At 37.3% G+C, this 25,099-nt stretch overlaps 3 protein-coding genes and 1 long non-coding RNA gene across 4 annotated transcripts; 2 read left to right on the top strand and 2 right to left on the bottom strand.

Moving 5' to 3' along the window:
• The first annotated feature begins 10,585 nt into the window (after positions 1-10,585).
• Positions 10,586-12,622, top strand: LOC122289392. The gene has a single exon (XM_043096363.1). The coding sequence runs from the start codon at positions 10,586-10,588 to the stop codon at positions 12,620-12,622; it is 2,037 nt and encodes a 678-aa protein (XP_042952297.1).
• A 2,760-nt stretch (positions 12,623-15,382) lies between these two features.
• LOC122289391 (probable leucine-rich repeat receptor-like serine/threonine-protein kinase At3g14840) lies at positions 15,383-24,208 on the bottom strand. Its single transcript, XM_043096362.1, has 21 exons — positions 24,063-24,208; positions 22,857-22,928; positions 22,694-22,765; positions 22,516-22,587; positions 22,207-22,278; positions 21,986-22,057; positions 21,812-21,880; positions 21,506-21,580; positions 21,307-21,384; positions 21,045-21,116; positions 20,215-20,280; positions 19,527-19,601; positions 19,389-19,427; positions 18,455-18,827; positions 18,116-18,311; positions 17,529-17,678; positions 17,246-17,364; positions 16,910-17,120; positions 16,523-16,760; positions 16,225-16,375; positions 15,383-15,912 (listed from the first exon to the last, which is right to left on the bottom strand). The coding sequence occupies exons 1-21, from the start codon at positions 24,206-24,208 to the stop codon at positions 15,520-15,522; spliced, it is 2,811 nt and encodes a 936-aa protein (XP_042952296.1). The 3' UTR covers positions 15,383-15,519.
• Positions 19,184-19,600, bottom strand: LOC122289056. The gene is made up of 3 exons (XR_006236104.1): positions 19,527-19,600; positions 19,389-19,427; positions 19,184-19,224 (listed from the first exon to the last, which is right to left on the bottom strand). It is a non-coding gene; the product is annotated as an uncharacterized LOC122289056 (long non-coding RNA).
• A 219-nt stretch (positions 24,209-24,427) lies between the features above and the next one.
• Positions 24,428-25,099, top strand: LOC122289390 (pentatricopeptide repeat-containing protein At4g32430, mitochondrial-like). The gene has a single exon (XM_043096361.1). It carries the CDS (start codon positions 24,428-24,430, stop codon positions 25,097-25,099), a length of 672 nt encoding a protein of 223 aa, XP_042952295.1.

Raw genomic sequence — 25,099 nt, 5'->3', positions numbered from 1 at the left:
ACACCTTCCAGCACACATTAGCAACTCAAATGAGGCTGACAAATCACATGTCAGAACAAACACATCTAGGCTGTCATTGTTCTGAGGTGACAAGTGCAGCCTTAATTACATGATACAACACCAATATCCCTTTCGATGATGATATGCTAGCTTATGATTTAAGGAATGAGAAGCAAAACACACAACATTTAATTCATCCTTATCTATCTATCTATCATGTATACCTCCATCTTTGATTAGAATAGAATTTAGGGGCATAAGTAGTGTATTTGTTGACTGGACACCATTTGACTAATATCTGCAATCTGCACGCATGCATTCATGGCTCCACATCATGAATTATTACTGTTAATCCTATGCAAAAGTAGTCCTCAATATCAACTTCAATCTGCAACAAATCTGTCATGCTAAGGCCTCTATTTTTCGACATTCTTTTGAAAGATCTGATATTTGAATATCATCAAGTGTAGTAGTAGTGTTCATTATAGTCATATACATATGAAACAAAATTACCAAGTGTAGAGCAGTAATTTCTATATCTTAAATATTTGTTATACTATTAAACTTGATCAATTAAAATTAAAAAACTAACTGATGAAGCAGATAAAAGATGAATATGGAAGACGTATGTATAATGCCTGAACACAATATGAGTTACACCCAATCCATGATTATAAAAGGATTGATCATTCTAATAAATGTTAATTATATATATAGGTCGCTTTAACCAAACCCAACACATTATACAGTGTAGCTTATATTTGCAGCAAAACAAATATTGAGGCCAAGGTGGCTGCAACCAAGATTCAAAGTGATAGCAAACCAATGGCAGCAATAAAAAATTCTTCATCTTGCTTTTCTTTTTATACGTGCGCAATTCTTATTTTTATTAATATTTCTATCATATGTAGTGAGATTTTTGTTAACAAATTTGTGGTGTTATTTCAAATTGAAATTGAAACCTATGGAACCTAGTGCTACTATGCCTTCATCTGAGTTTGAATTAATGCCTAATGTGATTCATTTGGATAGCACTCTATCTCCAATTTTGGATAGCTCTCTCCCTACAATCAGTCCTAAAGTTCGTCCTCATCTTTCAAGAAAACAGGATGGATCTGAAGTATGACAACACTTTACGAGGGTTGAGGATGTCGAGGATCCTACTGAGCCCAAAGCCAAATGCGATTATTGTGGTAAGGTTTTGTTATGCCATCTTAAAAGACAAGGTATTTCATACTTGAAGTACCATAATGAGAGATGTAAAGCCTTTAATACTAGTGGGATTGGAAGGGATAACCCCCGATAAAAAATGACCGGGAATAAAAAGATGGGGGTGGATGGTATAACTAGCAATCCTAGTATTGGACTTGTCAAGTACAATGAACAGAAAATACGGTCAGCAGTAGCTAAAATGATAATTGTGGACGAGCTACCATTTAGATTTATAGAAAAACAAGGTTTTAAATACTTTATGGTCATAGTTGAGCCTAGATTTCCAATTCCTTCTTGCATTACTGTTATGCGAGATTATATGAAGATGTACATGTTAGAAAAAGAAAAGTTGAAAAACATGTTCATGGCATCTGATTATAAGATTTGCATCACTACTGACATGTGGACATCAATTCAAAATCTAAATTATATGTGCATAATAGCCCATTTTATTGATGATGATTGGATCTTGCATAAAAAAATTATAGATTTTAACAAAATTCTTGATCACAAAGGGATAACAATAGGAAAAGAGATTAAGTCATCTGTACTTGGATGGGGCATATAGGAGATATTTACAATCACAGTCGATAATGCATCTTCTTGTTAAAAAGCCACCTGCAGTGTGAGAAAGAGAGAAGCACTGTTCTCTCTTAGCGTATTAGGCGCCCCCCCACATGCAGCAAGTGGCCTGCTGCATCGAATACACATGCACCGTTCGGTGCTTTTGTTTCTAGTAGGCGCCTCCCGTAATTTCAGCAGCAAACTGCTGCATCGAAACTGATCAGCAAATTGCTGAAGAGAACTTCTCCTATAAATAGGAGAGTTCTGATCTGCAGAAGGTGCAGTGGGTGAGAAGAAAAATAGAGAGAAAGAGGGACGTGAGAGAGAGATAGAAATTTGTAGAGTGATTTGTAAATCTCGTACAAATTCTATAAAAGAGGCTCCAGTGGATGTAGGCAATTTGCTGAACCACTTTAAAATTATTTTGTGTAATTTTCGGATAGGCCTGTGGCGCAACAATTGGTATCAGAGCCACTAGGTTTTTTTTGTGGGGTGGAGTTTTTGGTGTGGTAGTGTAGATACGTACAGTCTAAGGAGGTTCTGTCTAGGAGATTGGAAATTTTAAGTGTGTCCATTGTGACCCTCCAATATTTCCTGGGAACTGACTTAGTGAGGTACTATTCATTTCTACGGTAAAAATTCATCAAGAGCTCTGCTTCAAGCTGTCCGAAAATTCAAGTTGGTTAAAATCAATTTTTGACAACTCCAGGGTGATCCTCGCGTTGAGACGAATCCGTTGCCGCAAACGGAATCGAAAACGGAGGTCGGAGGAGCCCACACGCGCCCCTAGAAGATCGGCGCGTGCATCTGCTACAACTCACGCGCCCCCACGCGCTCCAGAGGAGGAAGACGCGTGTCAGACACGCGCCTCATGCGCCCTCACGCGCGCCTACAGTGTTTTAGTGCGTGATTTACACGCGCCCACGCGCACACAGTGCTGTAGCGCGTGTGACACACGCGCTTGCTCGCCCCCACGCGCACTGTGCAGCGCGTGCATCCCACGCGCCAAACAGATCAGAACCGTCCATTTTTCAGATCCAATTTCGGCTTGATCTAAGCCATTCGGAGTCCGATTTCAACAATCAAATAGTGCTTTCCTACTATTTGGATCGTTCCGGACTCATCCGTACGGTTAGAATTTTGAAATTTTGAGTCTAAAATTTCTAAATTCAAATGGAAAGATCTAGAAGAGATAGGAGTTCTGATAATGCCAGTAGCTCCGGGCGTCGGTCCACTGTGTCAAATGCCAAGTTTGAAGTTGAAAAGTTCGATGGAACAAGCAAGTTCGGCATGTGGCAGTGTGAAGTCATGGATGTGTTGATCCAACAAGAGTTGGATATTGCATTGGGAGGAAAGCCAGATGATATGACTGATCAGGATTGGAAGAAGCTTAATACTCAAGCTTGTAGTACAATCCGATTATGCCTTACCAAAGAACAAAAGTATTTTGTCATGAGAGAGACAAATGCTAAGGTACTTTGGCAGAAATTGGAGGATAAGTTCATGAAGAAGAGCATTGAGAGCCGTTTGCACTTGAAGAAGAAGCTCTTCAGATTCCAATTTCGTGAAGGTATTTCTATGTCTGAACATCTGAATAGTTACAACCAAATTCTTGCTGATTTGTTAAATTTAGATGTTGAAATTGAAGATGAAGATAAAGCTTTACTTTTGTTAAATTCCTTGCCCGATACATATGAGCATCTAATTACTACTCTATTGTATGGGAAGGAAAGTATTAGTTTTGATGATGTATCTAGTTCTTTAATTAGCAATGAGTACCGAAAAAAGGATAAACAGGTACATCAAGATACGTCAAGTGAAGCTTTAACAGCAAGAGGGAGACCAAAGTCAAGGTATCCCGGAAGGAGAAAAGGTTTTCATTCGAAAACCTGGGCCACATCACGTGGTTCATCAGTCGGCAGAAAACTCGCCAGAGACGAGTGTTCCTTTTGTCACAACAAAGGACACTGGAAGAAGGATTGTCCCAACCGGAAGGGACAACAGCAGAATCAACCCACCACAGCCAATGTCGTGGACAGAGATGATGATTCGGATTTTTCCTTGATAAGCTCATCATCCATTTGTCATTCCGATGAATGGATTATGGATTTCGGATGTACCTATCATATGTGTCCCAATCGGGACTGGTTTACTGACTTCACAAAGATCGAGGGTGGAGCAGTACTTATGGGCAATGACAGTGCCTGTAAGACTCAAGGAATAGGTAGCATTCGGTTAAAGCTGCACGATGGCAGCGTCAAGACTCTGACAGAAGTTCGGTACGTTCCGGACTTGCGGAAGAATCTCATCTCACTGGGATCTCTGGATTCGAAGGGATTCAGAATCGTCATTGAAGACGGAACTCTCAAAGTACTAATGGGAGTTCAGGTGGCAATGAAGGGCTTGAGGCGAGGAAACTTGTACTTCTTGCAAGGAAGTACTGTTGCTGGAAGAGCTTCCACAGGCTGTGAGAAGCTAGATGAGACTGATGATGACACCACCAGTCTTTGGCATATGCGTATGGGACACGCAGGAGAAAAAGCTTTGCAGACACTGGTGAAGCAAGGCTTACTCAAAGGTGTCAAGACTGGTAAACTATCTTTCTGTGAGCATTGTGTATTGGGGAAGCAGAGGCGGATCAAGTTTGGAACTGCAGTACACAATACACAAGGAATACTTGACTATGTGCACTCCGATGTTTGGGGACCTACCCAAAATGCATCTTTGGGAGGTAAACATTGGTTTGTAACTTTTGTTGATGATTATTCTCGTCGTGTGTGGGTGTATACGATGAAGAATAAAGATGAAGTGCTGAAAATCTTCCTTGATTGGAAGAAAATGGTTGAGACTCAGACCGGCAGAAAGATCAAGCGGCTCAGATCTGATAATGGAGGTGAGTACACTTCAGACCCATTCATGGAAGTATGCTGGAGAGAGGGAATTGTCAGACACTTCACAGTACGAGGTACACCGCAGCAGAACGGTGTGGCAGAACGAATGAATCGTACTTTATTAGAGAAAGTGCGATGTATGTTGCTGAATGCTGGATTGAGTAAACAATTTTGGGCTGAAGCTGTGACATATGCCTGCCACCTCATCAACCGACTACCTGCAGCTGCCAATGATGGGAAGACACCCATTGAAATGTGGAGAGGTAAACATGCTACTGATTATGAATTTTTACACATTTTCGGATGTCCTGCTTACTATCATGCTAAAGAAAGTAAGCTTGATCCTAGAGCCAAGAAAACAAAATTCTTGGGCTTTAGTACTGGTGTAAAAGGGTACAGACTCTGGTGTATAGAGTCCAAAAAGGTGATCATCAGTAGAGATGTAACATTCAACGAATCTGAGATGCTTAAGTCACATAAGCATAAAGATTCCAGTGAAGGCAGCAGTAATGACGAAACATCAGATGATTCGCAGAATGTGGAGTTTATTACTTCAAAGAAGCATGGACAAGATGAGACTGATAATCCAGTCACAGTACCTCCATGTCAACCCGAATCAATTGCAACCAACAGACCGAGACGAGAGAAACGTGTACCAACACGTTATGCAGACTATGTGACATATGCATTACCAGCTGAAGGGGGTGAGATCCCAACCACTTACAGAGAAGCCGTACAGTCCAGTGAACAAGTTGAATGGACAAAGGCGATGAATGAAGAGATGCATTCTATTCACCAGAACCAGACTTGGGAGCTTGTGCCGCTTCCAAAAGGAAAGAAGGTAATTGGCTGTAAGTGGATCTTCAATCAGAAAAATGATCAAGCTGCTAAAAATGGAGTGCGATACAAAGCTAGGTTGGTAGCCAAGGGCTACGCTCAGACAGAGGGAATTGACTACAGTGAAGTATTCTCTCCGGTTGTGAAGCATTCATCCATTCGGATATTGCTAGCTTTGGTTGCACAATATGATCTGGAGTTAGCACAGCTTGATGTAAAGACAGCTTTCTTACATGGTGATCTGGAAGAGGAGATTTATCTGTCTCAACCAGAAGGATTCAAAGAAGCTGGCAAAGAAAATTGGGTATGCAGTCTGAAGAAGTCTCTCTATGGCTTGAAGCAGTCACCTCGGTAATGGTATAAGCGGTTTGACCGCTTTATGATGGATCTGAAATACACTCGTTGCCAATACGATCATTGTGTATATTTCAGAAAACTTGCAGATGGATCTTTCATTTATTTGCTTTTATATGTAGATGATATGTTAATTGCATGTAAAAGTAAGGGGGAGATAGATCGCTTAAAAACTCAGTTAAGTAATGAGTTTGAAATGAAAGATCTGGGAGAAGCACGAAAAATACTGGGGATGGAGATCAGCAGAGATAGGGTGAAAGGTACAGTTCACCTTACTCAGAAGCAGTATCTGAAGAGAATATTGCAACGCTTTAACATCGACTCGAAGACGAAGCCGGTGAGTACTCCTATGGCCTCATATTTCAAGCTCAGTGCATTGCAGTCTCCTAAAACCGATGAAGAGCGGGACTACATGAAGAATGTCCCATATACAAGTGTGGTTGGAAGCTTAATGTATGCCATGGTGTGTACACGACCTGATATCTCCCAGGCCGTTAGCTTAGTTAGTCGCTATATGCATAATCCTGGAAAGGTTCATTGGCATGCGGCTAAGTGGATTCTACGGTATATTGTGGGGACCGTAGATATTGGTTTGAAGTTCGAGAAGAGTGAAGATAGTCTAGTAACTGGATATGTTGACTCAGACTATGCAGGTGATCTTGACAAACGCCGATCAGCAACTGGATATGTGTTCACTATGGCTGGAGGACCAGTTAGTTGGCGATCAACTTTGCAGTCGACAATTGCACTATCATCAACTGAGGCTGAATACATGGCTGTAACAGAAGCCGTGAAAGAAGCCATTTGGTTACAGGGACTGGTAACAGATTTGGGCTTTGAGCAGCAAGAGGTTACCGTTTACTGTGACAGTCAAAGTGCAATCCATTTGGCCAAGAATCAAGTATACCACTCTCGAGCAAAGCATATAGATGTCTGTTTCCACTTCGTACGTGAGATATTGGAAGAAGATGACATCAAACTTCAGAAGATTGGCACTGAAGATAATCCAGCAGATATGTTGACGAAGGTCGTCACAGGGATCAAGTTCCAACACTGTTTGGACTTGATCAATATTGTACACTGCTGAGCACCCTCGGGTGCATTGGAGCATATTTGGTAGCAGAAGTCTCTCATGTCAAAGAAAGAGGTGCATTCATTTGAAGAATGAATCAACTTGCAAGCAGCCTAGTATGGCACACTTGGGTGGAGGGGGTGATTGTTAAAAAGCCACCTGCAGTGTGAGAAAGAGAGAAGCACTGTTCTCTCTTGGCGTATTAGGCGCCCCCCCATATGCAGCAAGTGGCCTGCTGCATCGAATACACATGCACCGTTCGGTGCTTTTGTTTCTAGTAGGCGCCTCCCGTAATTTCAGCAGCAAACTGCTGCATCGAAACTGATCAGCAAATTGCTGAAGAGAACTTCTCCTATAAATAGGAGAGTTCTGATTTGCAGAATGTGCAGTGGGTGAGAAGAAAAATAGAGAGAAAGAGGACGTGAGAGAGAGATAGAAATTTGTAGAGTGATTTGTAAATCTCGTACAAATTCTATAAAAGAGGCTCCAGTGGATGTAGGCAATTTGCTGAACCACTTTAAAATTATTTTGTGTAATTTTCGGATAGGCCTGTGGCGCAACACTTCTAATACCACGAATATCGATTATTTGAGGAAAATTGCTAAACTTAGGGACTGTATGGTATTAGACAATGATCTTATGCATATAAGATGTTGTGCACATATTTTGAATCTCATTGTTTAGGATGGATTAAAAGAAATTGATAAATCAATTGTGAAGATTCGAAATATAGTTAAATATGTGAAGTTTTCCCCTACAAGGCTTAATAAGTTCAAGTCATGCGCAGAGAAACAAAATATTTTAGGTGGTGGGCTTCTTTGTCATGATGTTCCAACTAGGTGGAACTCAACATATCTAATGTTGAGTGTGGCTCTCAAATATTATGCGGCGTTTGAGGTGCTGCAAGACGGAAACAATGAGTTTGACCCATATTTACGTGAGGTAGGACAAGGAATACCATTGGAAAACCATCAAGGTTTTTGTATAATTTTTTAAACTTTTTTATGATATGACTTTACGGGTTTCAGGCTCAGTTTATGTCACTTCAAATTTGTTTATTAAAGAAATATTTACAATCTATAAACATTTGAACAAATTTTCTATAAGTGAGAGTAATATGCTGAAAACCATGTTAGAGAGGATGTTGTTGAAATAGGATAAGTATTGGGGGAATTTTGAGAAATTGAACAAAATGTTGTTTATTGCATCTATGCTTGATCTGCACTTTAAGTTTGAAGTTTTGGAGTTTTGTTTTATAAATATTCTTGGCCATGAGTAAGCATCTGAACTTGTTGATTGGTTATGGAGGATGATTGAGCGAATGTTTAAGCAATATTCAAAATCCAATATAAGTTCAAGTAGGGGCCAATCAAATGTTGGTGAGACCCAAAGCAACACTTCTTATAATGATGAGGATGATATATTCAATATGTTTCAGTAATATCAAGCATCAAAAGGTGTGGTAGAGTCTAAATCATAATTGGATCAGTATTTCATGAAAAGTGTTGAAGGATCAACACCCGACTTTGATATTCTAATATGATGGAAGGTGAACTTAATTAGATATCTGATTCTTACCAATATAGATCGAGATGTGTTAGCTATTCCGATATCTATTGTTACTTCTAAGTCGGCATTTAGCATTGGAGGTCAGGTATTAGATTCATTTCGTAGCTTATTGGCCCCAACAACAGTTGAAGCTCTTATCTATACACAAAACTGGTTGATGACTCACTTCATTAATTATGACTCCTAAGATGCAATGGAAGATGATGAAAGCTACAAGTTAGAAACCGGTAAGATTTATATTTGAAGAATATTTTGTTATAGTCATTTCAATTAATTATATGTTTAACATATATATTTTTTTTTCACGTAGACATAACTTTGAAGAATATTTTGAACGAGCCCGATTGAAGATTCTTTGAAGAATATACAATTCTTTGGGAGTTAGCTTGTGTATTTAAAAATTAAATAGGATCTATGAATTTTTGGTTTAGTGTGATTACTAAAAGTACATTTATACAATATTATTGGTTCTATGAATGATTGGAAAAAATCAAGTTGCTACTAATTTGCAATCACTATATCCAATGGATTTCTTATTCTTCTAGAAAATGTAGCCAAAGTCATTGAAGTCAATCAACAATTTTACCAAATTAATTTACATTTTTGGTATCATCCTATTAAGTACAAGACAAGAGAAGTTGCACAAATTTTTTATCCATTCATTAGTACTAAGAAATGGAAAATTTCTTGAAAGAGTATTGTTTGGTTCTAGGAATGATTGGAAAAAATCGAGTTGTTACCGATTCGCAATCATTATATCCAATGGATTTCTTCTTTTTCTAGGAAATGTAGCCAAAGTCATTGACGTCAATCAACAGCTTTATCAAATTAGTTTACAATTTTGGTATCATCCTATTAAGTACAAGGCAAACGAAGTTGTGCAAAACCTTTTATCCATTCATTAGTACTAAGAAATGGGAAATCTCTTGAAGGAGTCTTGTTTGGTAGAAATGCTTTATAATTTGCATTGATCATCTTATTTTCAAGGAGAGAGACGAATTCTACTACAAGAAGAGAGATGAATTCTACTAACATAAAAATAATCTGCCTTTAAAACAAGTAGACATGTGACATATTCTTAGAAAGTTCTCTATTTAGTTGTTTTCCTAACACATTTGCAAGTACTAAAAAAGAATAAATCTAGGCATCAACCACTATTTGGCTGAAGTCGGAGTACACTTGACGTGGCTATAAATCTTTTGGTTTTATGAACCAACAGGACATATAAAATCTAATCAGAATGAGATATCAATGGAGAAATTAAACATAAAGGTCAGGAAAGGTAAATTGTAAAACATAATTAGGATTATGTCCCAATTCAAATATATATAATCCCAGACCAGTATCACATATAAAAGTTTATGGTTTTTCAATGTGTATGCTAGCAACTCACATTTATTATGCCACAAAAAAACTTCTAGCTGCAATCGTTCCTTTTTTTTCAACAACGTTCGAATCCAAGAAAACTTATTAAATAACATGACTTTTCTTTTAATTACAGCACTAGATAATCTTCAATATTTTAAGGGATTTTTTTTTTTAATTTAAGTACTTGACCTATATATGCAACAAATACGTACTTAAAATATGTCGTATGTGATACGGCGGCTTGGAGTAGAAGCATTGAGGAACTGAACTAGTTTCTGTCGAGAAAATGAGTTAGGGTTTAGCTGTTGTTATGGGCAAAGAACTGTGGGCTTAGTAATGGGCTGCTAAAGAAAGAGGGTGGAAGATGGATCTAAGACATCATGGGTCATGTGATAAGCAGAATAGACCCAATTATGTTAGTTATCTATTTTAGTTACATTTGATATTGTAAGGGCCTTGAGCCCATATTAGAGTAAGGACTTATTAGTAATTCAATGCTTTCTAGAATATTAGTAAGCATGTGAGTCACGCTTGAGGGCATTTGAAATATTATTCTTTTGTTGCTTTGTGGAGGTGTTTTCCCTTGAAGAAAGCGTGGTACTCGGTTACAGAAAAGGAATACAGTTATTCTCATCCCATCTCTCGTTTACATCTTATTCTCTAGTACATTCTATTACAAGTGGTATCCTAGAGCCCAGATCCTAATTTTATCCTATCAATGGCAGAAGGAACACGTTTGAAAGACCTCCAGGAAGGCTTCACCTCCTTCAAGAAGTCTACTGAGTCACAGTTGAGCACTTTTGGTGTGGAGCTACTGGCAATGCGTCGGCAAATGGAGGAAATGATGCAACAGTTCACCGCGTTGGCCTCAGATCTGAAAAATGGCAATGCAAACCAGTCAAACAACAATGGGGACAAAAGTGGACAACAGATGTTACCTCATTATGGTGATATCTTACCCCACTTCATACAGCTTGAATTTCCAACGTTTGATGGTAATGATGCCCATGCTTGGCTTTACAAGGTAAAACAATTTTTTACATTCCACAACACATTGCCTGAGCATCGTTTGAGATTAGTTTCCTTTCATATGGTTAGAAAGGCTTTGATCTGGTTTCAAAGACTTGATGAATCTGGGTTGTTGGGTGAGTGGGAGGAGTTTGTCAATGCTCTCCTCATATGGTTTGGCCCTTGTAGTTTGGATGACCCTATGGAACAACTCACTAGACTAAGGCAAGTGGGAACCGTCGATGAATATAAGTCTGCCTTTGAACTACTTGCTAATCGCCTAAGGCGATTGTCTGAGATAGATAAACTAAGTTTTTTTGTCAGTGGACTTAGTGATGACATTCGTTTGATGCTGAAAATGTTTAATCCTACAAATTTGTCTTGCTCGTATCTAAGAGGAAAAAGTAATCCTCCATCAAAAGTCAACCACCCAGCCTCCTCCCTCCCCTATACTGAACCAACAACCACCAAATACAAACCTCCACAAACCCAGCCCATCACAAAACCAAACCCCTCCTTCAATAAAGCTGTAGTGCCTGTCCATAAAATTAGTCCAAACCAAATGAAACTAAGAAGAGAAAAATGTTTGTGTTATCACTGTGATTCTAAATGGCACCCTGGCCATCGTTGTAATAGTCCTAAGTTGTATTTGATTGAGGAGGTGGAGGACGATAGTGACGAGTCTTTCGAAGCTACTAGCCAGTTTTCTGACCAGTCCAACGAAAAAGGGCCGTATAATGAGGAAAAGGCACCACAAAAGGTTCCTGAAATTTCATTGCATGCCATCATTGGTTCTAGAAACCCTAAGACTATGAGGGCGAAAGGCAAGATTGGGAATCAATGGGTGGTAATTCTTATTGATTCAGAAAATACACATAACTTCCTAGATCCAGCAGTACTATCTAGAGTTCACATACCCTTAGTAGAGGAGGATAAAATCAGGATTAAGGTAGCAAAGGGGGAGATGGTGACTAGTGAGGGCAAGGTTAAGGGAGTGAATGTCTCTATTCAAGGATCCTATTTTTTGGTCGATATGTATGTTCTTGTGTTGGCTGGATGTGATATGGTACTAGGAGTGCATTGGTTACAAGGTTTAGGCCCAATCTTATGGAATTTCAAAGAATTGACCATGCAATTTACAGCTCAACAAACTGCTGTTCAGTTAAAAGGGCACATTAGCAATACTTGGATTGAAGAGAGTCCCATTCACAAAGGTAGCCATTTGGGAAGCAAGGGAATCCTTTTGCCGTTCATTGAAACTACAGCCAACCACCAACCCAGCCAGACCCCAGAAAGTATACAGAAACTCCTCAATCACTATCCAGACATTTTTGCCACCCCAAAAGGCTTGCCCCCCCATAGTTCCCATGACCATGCCATCAATTTGCAATCAGGAACTAACCCCATTTCTGTCCATCCCTACCGACATCCTTATTTTCAAAAGGATGAGATCGAAAAGATTGTGATGGAGTTGCTGGACTCTGGGGTTATTGGGCCCAGTCAAAGTCCTTATTCCTCACCTGTTTTGTTGGTGAGGAAGGCGGATGGAATGTGGCTTTTATGTGTTGATTATAGGGCATTAAACAGTGCCACTGTCAAGGATAAATATCCTATTCCAATGGTGGAAGAGTTGCTGGATGAACTGCATGGTGCTAAGATGTTTTCAAAGCTTGACTTACGGTCAGGCTACCATCAAATGCGGCTGAAGCTTGAGGACATACCAAAAACTGTTTTTAGGACACACTAAGGGCATTATGAGTTTCTAGTTATGCCGTTTGGCTTGACTAATGCTCCCTCAACCTCCCAAAGCTTAATGAACCAGGTTTTTAAACCATATCTCAGAAAATTCATTTTAGTTTTATTTGATGATATTTTAGTTTACAGTTCAGATGCAATAACCCATGTGAACCATTTAAAGATTACTTTTGATGCCTTGAGGCAACACCAGTTGTTCGCTAAAATGAGCAAATGCACCTTTGGCTCAAATGAAGTGTCGTACATGCATCATCTCATTTCTGGCCAAGGTGTACAGGCTGACCCTGAGAAACTGAAGGCAATGTTAGATTGGCCTATCTCACGGTCAGTAAAAGATGTAAGAGGTTTTCTAGGCCTCACCGAGTATTATCGGAGGTTTATAAAAGGGTAAAGGGCTATTGTTACTCGGTTAACATACTTGTTGAAGAAAGAAGGTTTTAAATGGACTAGTGAAGCACAAGCTGCCTTTGACAGCTTAAAAACTATTGTGACCCAACCCCTTTTCTTGGCATTACTAGATTTTCATTCGCCTTTTGTAATTGAGTGTGATGCCTCGGGAGAGGCCATTGGTGCAGTTCTAATGCAAGCGGGAAAGCCAATAGCCTTTTTCAGCAAGGCTTTGAAAGGACGGGTTGTGAGTTTGTCGACTTATGAAAAGGAACTTTTTGCACTAGTTTTAGCAGTGCAAAAGTGGCGTCCTTATCTGTTAGGCCAGGCTTTTGTGGTCAAAACTGACCATTAAAGCCTCAAATTTTTGTTGGAGCAAAGAATAGGAACCACTATGCAACAAAAGTGGATTTATAAGTTGTTGGGATACAATTTTGTGGTGGAATTCAAGAGGGGAAGAGAGAATGTTGTGGCAAAAGCCTTATCTAGACAGAGGAAAAATATTATAGCAACACCATCTGTGATATCTCTACCTAGTTGGGATTGGGTTGATGAGATTAAAAAATTGTATGTAGGAGACCCTGTTATACAGGAGTTATGGAAAAAGCATCAAGATGGTGACTTAAACAGCCCCTATGTAGTGAAGAATGGTTTAATTTTATACAAAAACAGAATGTATATCCTAGCTAATCAGGGTCTAATTCAGAAGATACTGGAATTAATTCATAGCAGTCCTATGGGTGGGCATATGGGGTTTGACAAGACCCTACATAGATTAAAAATGGATTTCTATTGGCTTTGCCAGAAAGCTAATGTGAAGGCCTTTCTAAGAAAGTGTGACATATGTCAAGTGGTGAAGGTGGATAACTCTCTCCCTAGTAGGCTTTTACAACCCTTGCCCATTCCCTCTAAACCATGGGTAGATATCACAATGGATTTTATTGAGGGATTGCCCAATTCTAAAAAATTTAATGCCCTATGGGTGGTGGTGGATAGATTTATGAAGTATGGCCACATTGTTCCCATTTGTCATCCCTACACTGCTAAGGTGGTGGCCCAACTCTTTATGAAGCATGTGTTTAAACTACATGGAATGCCCCAGTCCATCATTTCTAACAAAGACCCTACTTTAACCAGCAAGTTTTGGAAGGAATTATTTTCTTTACAAGGGGTTCAACTAGCCTTTAGTACGGCTTACCACTTGCAGACAGATGGCCAAACAAAAGCAGTCAATAAATGGGTAGAAAATTATCTAAGGAGTTACGTGGGGGATAGGCCAAAGGATTGGGCTCAATGGATGGTAGAGTGGTGTTATAATTCAAGTATGCATGCATCCATAAAGATAACCCCATTTGAGGCATTATATGGGTACAGCCCCTCTAAACTAAGCAACTATATCTCGGGTACAGCAAGGTTAGAAGAAGCCGAAATTACCTTGAGAACCCATGAGCAATTGTGGCAGCTGCTAAAACAGAACATTGTCAAGGTCCAAGAAAGGATAAGAAAGTATGCTAATAGCAAAAGGAAGGAAAGAAGTTACCAGATCGAGGATTGGGTTTTCCTCAAACTACAAACCTATTGACAGTCTTCAATCAGCCGGCTCCAAAGCCTCAAACTGTCACCTAGGTACTACTGGCCGTACCAAGTGGAACAAAGGATTGGTGAGGTAGCCTATCGTCTAAAACTTCCTACTGCAGCACAGATTCACAATGTACTTCATGTGTCCCAACTCAAGCCTAAGCTCAGCTAAGGAGTGTTACCGTTGACAACACTACCTCTTATAGACGGTAAGGGGTCATCAAGGCAGAACCAGAGGAAGTGCTACAGAGAAGATTAAAGAAAGTAAAAAATTGACCTGTCGTGGAGTTATTAATTCAGGTGGCAAGGACAGATTGCAGAAGAGGCTTCATGGGAGCTGCACCACTATCTGTGTGAAGATTTTCCCCACCTTGTGGACAAGGTTTTCTGAAGGGGGAGAGAGTTGTGATACGGTGGCTTGGAGTAGAAGCATTGAGGAACTGAACTGGTTCCTGTCGGGAAGATGAGTTAGGCTTAAGCTGCTGTCATGGGCTGAGAACCGTGGGCTTAGTAATGGGCTGCTGAAGAAAGAGGGTGGAAAATGGATCTAAGACATCATGGATCATGTGATAAGCATAATGGGCCCAACAATGTTAGTTATCTGTTTTAGTTACATTTGATATTGTAAGGGCCTTAAGCCCATATTAGAGTAAGGACTTATTAGTAATTCAATGCTTTCTAGTATATTAGTAAGCATGTAAGTCATACGTAAGGGCATCTGAATATTATTTTGTTATTACTTTGTGGAGGTGTTTTCTCTCAAAAGAAAGCGTGGTACTCGGTTACGGAAAAGGAATACAGTTATTCTCATTCCATCTCTCGTTTACATCTTATTCTCTAGTACATTCTATTACATTGTAACAAATGGTGAGATTAAAGACACACTCTAATTAAGAATAAAGAGTAGCATTATTGCTCATTTATCTAAGCTCTTATCTCAAAGTAACTAGAATCCATATTGATTGGATATAGATCAACGGCAGATGTAGATGAACCAGTGAATTGTTTATCCGTTAATAAACTTTGGGTTTGGCTATTTCCCATACTCGATTCTTTCTTATTTTGAAAATGCTCCCACAATGCCTTCACTTTCATTTCATCATCTACGATACTTAAATTAGGACCCAACTCAGGAATAACAGCGCCGCCCTCAAGCATGCTCACCACTGAGGACATGGTAGGCCTAACTGCTGCAGAAACATTAGTGCATAGGAGAGCTACTTTAATCATGCACATAACCTCTTCCTTCCTGTAGTTTGAGCATAATCTTGGATCAGCCAAATCCAACAAATTTCCCTTCTCTTTCAAAACAAGTGCCTGCATAAATAGATCAAAGAATAAGCCGCCAATTATAAAGGAAAAATGGCTCATTTTAACTTGAGAAATTAGTAACAACATGATGCTGGTAATGAATAATTTGTAGACTCTTAGGAAAAAAAAAAGTGGAAACAGATAATAGAAGTCAGAGTTGATTCTTCATTCTTGCTCTGTAGGGGTGGCAATTGGATATTTTATATTTGTCGTGAAATATTTTCCTAGCTAGTTCACATTTTTAATATTAGCAAACAAAAGAAAATAAAATTAAACAAGAGAGTCAACAAATGCAAGAAAAAAAGTGATTCAAATCACCCAATCAAGAAGATGTAGAGATTCCCCCTTAAGCCGGTGACTCGTGTTGCTCTTCCCACTGACAATTTCCAAGGCAACAATTCCAAAACTATAAACATCTGCTTTGTCAGTTAAATAACCATGTAATGCATACTCAGGTGCCATATAACCACTGCAAAATCACATAGCAACATGTGGCATTCTTAGCAGTAGGAATTTGTAACATTGCTACATAATCAAAGGCATTAATCATGTCTAATTGTTTTTTTTTTTTTCCTTTAAAGCAAAGGTCTTGGGTGCTTTATAAAATACAACTCACTAGGTTCCAGCAATTCGGGTGCTAATGTGGGTATTGTCCTCTTCATCAAGCTTGGCCATACCAAAGTCGGATATTTTAGGGTTGAGATTTTTATCAAGCAAGACATTAGTAGCCTTGATGTCTCTATGGACAATCTTCAACCTTGATTCTTCATGGAGATAGGCCAAACCTCTTGCTATACCAACACAAATCCTATGTCTTGTTGGCCAATCCAATTGCAACCGATATTCTTTTGGCCCTTCAATCAATCAAGTCAAAGAAAGCATTTAATTAGGATTATTACCATTATGCATAAATGATACGTGCATGTACGTTATCATTGATTGCATGTAAATATGTTGCATACAAGTAAACAAAGCAATTATGTGGATGAAGATAAAATTTTACCAAACAAAGCACGAGCAAGGCTATTATTTTCCATGTACTCGTATACTAGCAACAATTGATTCCTTTCAACACAGCATCCATAGAGCTTTACAAGATGAGGGTGCTGCAAAGCAGAAATCATGCCGATCTCATTCAAAAACTCACGATTTCCTTGCTTTGATTTGGAAGAAAGTTGTTTAACTGCTATCATGGTGCCATCAAACAGAAGGCCCTACGTGCATACAGAAAACATGAGCTTCTTTTCATGCTTAAACAATGACACTTCAAAAAGAAAGAGCTATAGTTAAGAAGAGTTCAACTCGCAACAATCAAAAGAATTTATTTTCTTCGGCTTACCTTATAAACAGAACCAAAACCACCTTCCCCAATTTTATTTGCCGCATCAAAGTTGTTTGTGGCTGTTTTGATTTGCCTCAAGGTGAATGTTCCAATTTTCAGGTCTAGGTCTCTGAAATCTGAGGAAGGTGCATGCCAAGTTAGATAGGCAACTTTGTCTGGGAAATTTGAAGAATTTTTTACATTTCTCATGATACAGATGAAAATATTTTAGTGACACTTCTATTGATTATGGGGAAGGAAAACTGATTGAAAATAACAATATTAACTGCCTTGAAACTACCATGATAAGTAGCACTTGATCTCTGACCTAGACAGCCTTCCCACCAAAGGATAGCCATAACAAATAATATTATAACAAATAACATTATAACAAAAGCTCCGGCAACGAGAATTCCAACCACTGCTCCTGCATATATACCTGAAGGCCGGTCTGCATTGAAAATATATATATATAGGAGTTATAGTTTAAAATGAATGTCAAGGCAATTGATAGGAGAAATCATCAACCATCCAACTAAGAAATATATGACCAACAGTTTCAAAAGTTAAAAAAATCAACACTTATTTTCTTCCACTACTGAATTTGGAATTTTAATGGTTTACATGATTTTTTTTTTTAAAAAAGAGGAAAACATTGAAATGAACACCATAAAAAAAAAAAAAAAAAAAAAAAGAATTGATGGAATTTAATGAGTTTGGCATGCACCCATCAATGTTTTCCGTAAAGAAATTAAACACTTTATAAAGCATCATCATGCTGCCTTGAATTATTCACAGAAACAAAAGTAAAATCAAAAGCATAGATGCGTGAGCAAACCAAGCCATTAGAAGTGAATGCAAGAGCTCAATATTCAACAAAAAACCTACCGATATCCACAGAAATGGCAGAAATAAGAGGACCATAATATCCTCTGGACGGGATATCCGTTGTCCCCTTCCCGGCCCAGTAGAAACGGATCTCCAGGGTACTATTAGTCACGAGAGCATTAAAACTTTGTATATTTGGCTTACGAACCCCACGTGCCGCTTTTACAATATCGAAATCCTGCAGCACTCGCTCTCCCTGCAATATATATAGTGTTTGAATCCATTAATTACATGTTCATGCATTAACAAATATTGTTTCATGCTAGCAACAATGTTAACACAGGAAATTGGTTAAAGGAAGAAGATGCATAGAAGTATCATGTGGTAATAATAATTAACCTGAATGTAAACATCAAATATACGCCTTCCCAAGCTATTATTCGTTTCATCATCAGTGAACACTATCTCCGCAAAATGGAGGCTTACTCTGTAATTCCCACTTACCAAACAAATGGCATAATAAGTAAGAGAGAGAGGAGAAAAGCGCGCTGTCATGTACAGTTTGGGATTGGTCGTGTTCGGAGAGAGTTCGGATGAATTTGCCAAAATGTAAGCGTTTTTAGGGATGAATTGACCAGTGCTGCTAGACGACCAATCTCGATCTTGTGCGAGGAAGAAATTTGAAGGTCCCCCTTGATCAATATCAGCATCAAATACAGTACTTCCATTAACAATTACTCTTTCTCCACCGCAATTTATATGAAGCGTGGACCTATCTGAGACAAAAAGCAACTTTTTAGCCACACGTGTTCATCGGGTAGACAAAACAGGCCTAATTTCATTTCTTTAAAAAGGCGGGGGAAAAATAAGAAAACCTCTTCAATTTAAGACGAAATTTCAACATATGATCTTTCACCTCTTTCTTTACTTCATTTTTTTTTTTTAAATCTATATATTTAGTTGATCAAAAATTATACGCATTTTGGCTATAAATATAAGGTCCTAATCCCTTCATCCACCAAAACAAGGAAAAGCAAATTGGGATGGTACACTAAGTACTGACCCAATTATAACCACAAGAATTTAACAATCTAGAGGAAGTATATATATGACATTTCAACTTACATTGTGAACAACGTGGTAAGCTAGTCTCCGAACACGAAAGAATGCTACGGGTACGTACGTACAATGAAGGTACAGATCAACAAGTTAGCCTTAATATGACATCGGGGAAGTAATTGGATTTGCACGTGACATATATAATATATCACAAGAAATTTTACCTTAGAAAAATTTACGAAACATGTTTTCGATAGGTGAAGTTGATACTTACATGTCATTGCCCATCGAAGAGCTCTTGAACAAGTTGATCCTGAGGAAAATAACACCAGATAAAAGGTTCAGTGAGTATATATATGCATGTGACCATGCATGCATGTGCGTCTCATTATTTGATGAAAGTTGATCTTACCGGCGATCCCCTTCTCGACAATTTGAAGATGATAATTTCGGTTTTTCAATTGTAAAATTGTTAAATGAAAGATCACTGCACACAAAAGAAGCAACATGTTTCATCATCTTTCGTGATGTAGCATGATCATCAGAACTTTTACTATGCATGATAGATCATCAAATTCTTGGAAAGATGATATCATATTCAATATATTACTGTGCAAAAGATTAGCAAATACTGCCTAAAATGATAGTTATGTGTGCTACTAATCACATAAACAAATACCAGAACAACCAGCTAGCTTCGATTCGAAACCAGGACAAGGAGGCTAGCTCTTTCCCTTCAACTGGGATGGCCAAATACAGCAATACAATTAATACATGACTCTCGAATTTAAAATGAGATATTAGAATTTGCAAAATTGTGCAGAACTCGGTTTCAGTGAGAACACTTCTTCTTTCATCCATTTTTAAGTTGGGATGTGATACTGATCAGTAGTGTATTTATGATCGTGTAGAATTTTCAAGTGCTAGATCTATGTACTCTTCTTTGAACTTAGAAATCAAGTTTTAAAATATAGGAATCAAGGAAAAACACTCACAAAGTGAACTTTTCTGAATTTTATAGTCTTAAATGCAAGCCTAGCACGTACGCAATATTCCAAGAAAGCTCAAATATAGATATGGAATTTGGCAGAGAAGCTTACATAGCTTTTGTTGAGTCCAGTATCCATGCAGGTATTGATCCAGTTAACAAGTTGCCGGTTAAGTATCTGTACAGAATCAGTATTAACCAGTCAGCATCGATCATAACGTACGTAGTTTTGTGCATTATTACAGCGTTCATTGGGTAAACTTGTCCCTGATGAGGCAAATCTCTGAAAAGATCATTGAAATGGCTAAATCAGTATTTATAATGTGATGAGCCAAGTCAATGTTGTACCTCACGATGCAAATCTTTTATCATTCAGGTTGAAAACGCTAAAAATATCAATAATAGAACAGGGCACACATTTTGATGATTACATATTAAGAGTACTGAATATGATAAATTACATATTAAGACTGAATATGATAAATTACATAAAAAAGTTAACACATTTTCAAAATTTTTGTTAACTTTTTTTTAAACATTATTCAAACATAATTTTTTTTTTTTAAATATTAAGATTTCTATCTAATCATTAACCTGATTCATTACTCAAATATAAAAATCAATACAAATTTTAAAAATAACTTTTAACTTTATTTATATATCCACTTCCACAAACGTCTATACAATATTTAATTTAAAAAAAAAATATTCAATTTTTTCTCTTATATTTCTCAAAACCTATTTTTAAACAAATTCTCAAATCTGTTTGAAACATTATTCTTATTCTTCAATTGGAAAAGTGAGTTGAGAGATTGCTTAATTGATCAGGCTATTCTAAATTAATGGGCCTTTTACATCCCCATGCTGATGCCACTACTTAGGCGATGCCAGCTTTAATTTGAATGAAATCAATCTATAATTTCTTTCTACAATATTGCTTACATGTTGTCTACAGTTCCTAGTTTTTCAAAACTGGGTGGAATTTCTCCACTTAGTCCGTTGAAGCTGAGATCTCTGCAGGAGAATTTATAAGTAACTGAATTAGAAAATAAATATATAGAACCCTAAAAGATTTTGCAAACAACTCCGGTCCTTTCAAGCGGTACAGTTAAATTTTCTTTCAATCAATGTATTAATTTCACAAAGGTTTCTAAAATATCAGAAAACGGGAAAACAGAGGAAGATCAAGAAGTACTATACTAACAAGATTTTAAATTCCGTTTTCTGGATATCCGATATTTGATCGGGTAGTGGTCCAGTAAGATTGCAATTCCTCAATATCCTTGCAAAAAAGTAAATAATTATGTAAAACTTTAGTAGCCATATAGAAGGATTGTTACTTTGGAAAATTATGTTACCGGTCAAAACATATATGTATATATATACACATATATTTAACTCACAGTATGACCCATTGCGATACGTTAATGTTTTTCAGCGGAAAAGTTACGTCAGATCCATTCAAGTCACTGATTCTCCTATATGTCAAAATTCAACAAAGAACAGTTATACGTTATTCAAATCATATATTACAAGACAAAATTTATACGCAGTTGGTTAATTATTTACTATGAAAATAATAATTTTTTATTAAAATGAGTCCATTCTCTCTATAAATAATTATTTTCATTGCAAATAATCGCCTTTCTTCTAGTATTATGTTTTGATTATATTATATAGCTGAGGGATTAATAAGCATTCATACTTACAAGTCAGATAAGCTTTTCAAAAGATCAAGGGAAGGAATTGGTCCCCTCAAACCACTTGCCTGAATAACTCTGTTGTTGCCATATTTGGATTTTATGAGTCATGATAATACACGATTTTCGTAATAACAACAAAATCTTTTCAAAAGTTCAAAAAATGAATATATAAGGTCTCACAATTTAGTGAGGTTTTTCCAATTTTGAATATAACTGGGAATCTGTCCGGAAAGTTGATTGTCGCTGATCTGACTGCATTTACGTTTGATCATTGATGGACAAGGAAAAAAAAAAAAAGTGTCATAGGTATCTCAAAAGGTGCAAAAATTATAAATAATGTGAAATTTCAGCCTATGGAAATTAAACTCGATATATATTGAAAGAAATAATTAGAAGCTTACAAATTTTGCAATGAGGTCAAGTTTGCAAATGAAGGAGGTAGCTCCCCAGTAAAATTGTTCGAGCTGAGTAAACTACAAAAACAACAAATAAAATATAAATATGCAAGTAAAAGTACTAATCCATCTAGTGGCTTAATTATCAGCATCAGGATTCAACATTTTTTTTTTACAGAAAATCCAATCCAAGTAATTTTTGCCAAAAATACAACCGTCCTACAAAGAAGAAAACCAAATTTCTCGATAACAATAATACTGTGAAAAAACTCTTCAAATATAGAAATGAGGTACGTGGGTGTAATCGAAACTCACAAGCTTCTGAGAGTTTTGATCTTTGCAAGATCTCCGGGGATAGAACCCGTTACCCGATTTTCATAAAGAGAACTGCAATAAGACCCCATATCATAAATATACTACGTACAGGTATGCGCACACATGAGAACAACGTTAACCTAAATAGACACATGAATATCATAGGGTGTGAGAGTACATGGAGACCAGTTGTTGCATGGAGCCCCATGCAGAAGGGATTGAACCGTTAAGGTAGTTGCCAGCGAGGTTACTGCAAATACGAGTGATCAGGGAGACAAAGAAATGAGTTCTATATGTAGATTAGTTGAGAAAAGAAAAAAATACATGTACAATACACTTACAGTACTTGCAGGCAAGGTAACTTCACCAAATCTGGAGGAAGAGTGCCTGCTAGATTTTGTCTTTTGAGAAATCTGAAATTCCAGTAGAGAAAGGTTTTTTTGAAGGAGAATGATAAGGATAAAAATGTTTTTATAAAACATAATTGTAACTGTAGAAACATATATAATTATTTATAAAACTGTGCACCATCAATTTAGAACAAAGTTGTTAAATAATTATTTTTCTATCACGAGAAAATGATATTAAAAAGAGAACCATTTTTTACAAGTATTGTTTCACAACTTTATTTTAAATGGAGGACATTTTAATAAAACAAACTTTAAGTATCATTGTTTTATAAAAATGTCATCAATTTAAAACAAAGTTGTAAAAGATTTTTTTGTCGCTACTCTTTTTTTAAGAGTACTCTATATATAGCCATATATATTAAAAGAGTACGTAATACTATTTTTCATCTTTAATTTTATTAAATACAATTCTAATTTAAGTGACATGCATGCAGCATGGAATGATTTCACCACTTGAATAAATAATTATTTTAAATATATCACATCAAAAGGTGTAATTGATGATCTGACAAAATCTATAATGAACAACATACATATCTGAATAAAGAAACTATTTTGTAATATATATAAGTTTAACCAAATTTTTAATTTATCTAAGAAAAACCTTTATCATCAATTTAAAACAAAGTTGTTAAACAATTATATTTTTTACAAGTACTGTTCTTAACTTTATATTAAAGAGAGGACATTTTAATCAAATAAAATTAAGTACTATCATTATTTAAAAAAAATGATATCAATTTAAAACAAAGTTGTAAAAGATTTTTCTATCACTACTCTTTTTTAAGATAATAGCCATATTAAAATAATAATATATAGTACTATTCTCCATCTTTAATTTTATTAAGTACAATTATACTTTATGTGGCATGCGTGGAATGATTTCACCATTTGAATAGATAATTATTTAAAATATATCATATCAAAAAGTATAATTGATTATGACAAAATCTATAATGAACAACACGCAACTCTATATAAAGAAACTATTTTGTAATATATAGTTTAACCATTTTTAAATTCAGAAACGCTGCTAAGCGGTCTATCCGTTTTTCTTTAAAAAGCAATCATCTACTTAGAAGCTACCACCTCAACATTTTCACTAAACCGTTCCTACACTCGTGCGCATGGGATTACATTCCTTCATAAAGCTCCTTTTCAATTTCAGACAGATTTTGCCTCGCGCTCAAGCAGTTCATTTCAGCCCCAAACCACTTCGCGTCCAGACCACTCCCCGTACTACCAAAACCACCACCGACCAATTCACCGCCACCAGCATCCATCGCCGACCAGTTGACCAGTTCACCACCACTGCCGACCAGTTCCTTCTTCACCGATTTCTTCCAATTTTAGCCCACCACTGCTGGCCGATTGCCCACCACGTCGAGAAAAAAGAAGGGTTTAAACTCGAGGGTTTAGAAGTAGCAAAGCGAGAAGAAGTGTTGGTTTTAGAAGGATTTTAAGGCTCTCTTCTGATCCTAACAGTGGACCGTTAGATTCTCATGATTGCTCATCGACTTGATTTCAAAACCCTCTGTGGAATAATACCTAGGCAACGGTCAAATAGCTTGATCGGCTTTCACTCACTCAAAAATGGACGCCACCACCTGTTCGACCAAATTCTTAAGCCAAATACCGTCTTCATTAACCGTTCAATGCTCAACTATTTCCACAGAAATTTTCCATTTCAAGCTCTTGATATCTTCAAGAAGCAGTGTCAACTAGGTTTTGTCGGCAATGTTGATGAAGTTAATGTGGCGCTTGCTGTCAAGGCTTGTCGCGGAGACCTGAAACTCGGTGTCCAAATCCACAGGTTTGCTGTTTTTTCTGGGTTTATTTGGTTCATTACCGTCTCGAATTATTTGATGAATATGTATTGTAAATCTGGACAGTTTGGAAAGGCTTTATGTATCTTTGAGAAGCTAATTGAACCAGATATTGTTTCTTGGAATACCATGCTCTCGGGGTTCCCAAAGAGTGAGGATGCGTTGGATTTTGCTCTTCGGATGAACTTAAATGGGAGTGTGTTTGATCCGGTGACTTATTCTACAGTTCTTGCATTTTGTTCAAGCGACGAAGGTTTTCTCTTCGGGTTGCAATCAAATTTGGATTTTATTGTGAAGTTTTTGTTGCAAATGCACTTGTATCAATGTATTCAAGATGCGGGCAATTAA

This window comes from Carya illinoinensis, chromosome 12, assembly GCF_018687715.1.
Source record: "Carya illinoinensis cultivar Pawnee chromosome 12, C.illinoinensisPawnee_v1, whole genome shotgun sequence".
In the NCBI taxonomy this organism is placed as follows: Eukaryota; Viridiplantae; Streptophyta; class Magnoliopsida; order Fagales; family Juglandaceae; genus Carya; species Carya illinoinensis.
This window is presented reverse-complemented; position numbering and strand designations above follow the sequence as displayed.

Coding starts and splice junctions, on each gene's coding strand:
- LOC122289391 (XM_043096362.1), bottom strand. CDS start 24,208: ATGGATGCTGGTGGCGGTGAATTGGTCGGTGGTGGTTTTGGTAGTACG. Junction 18,828..19,388: donor TCTTCGATGGGCAATGACAT/GTAAGTATCAAC, acceptor TGTCTCAGATAG/GTCCACGCTTCATATAAATT. Junction 16,761..16,909: donor CCTTGCTCGTGCTTTGTTTG/GTAAAATTTTAT, acceptor GATTGATTGAAG/GGCCAAAAGAATATCGGTTG.
- LOC122289392 (XM_043096363.1), top strand. CDS start 10,586: ATGGCAGAAGGAACACGTTTGAAAGACCTCCAGGAAGGCTTCACCTCC.
- LOC122289390 (XM_043096361.1), top strand. CDS start 24,428: ATGATTGCTCATCGACTTGATTTCAAAACCCTCTGTGGAATAATACCT.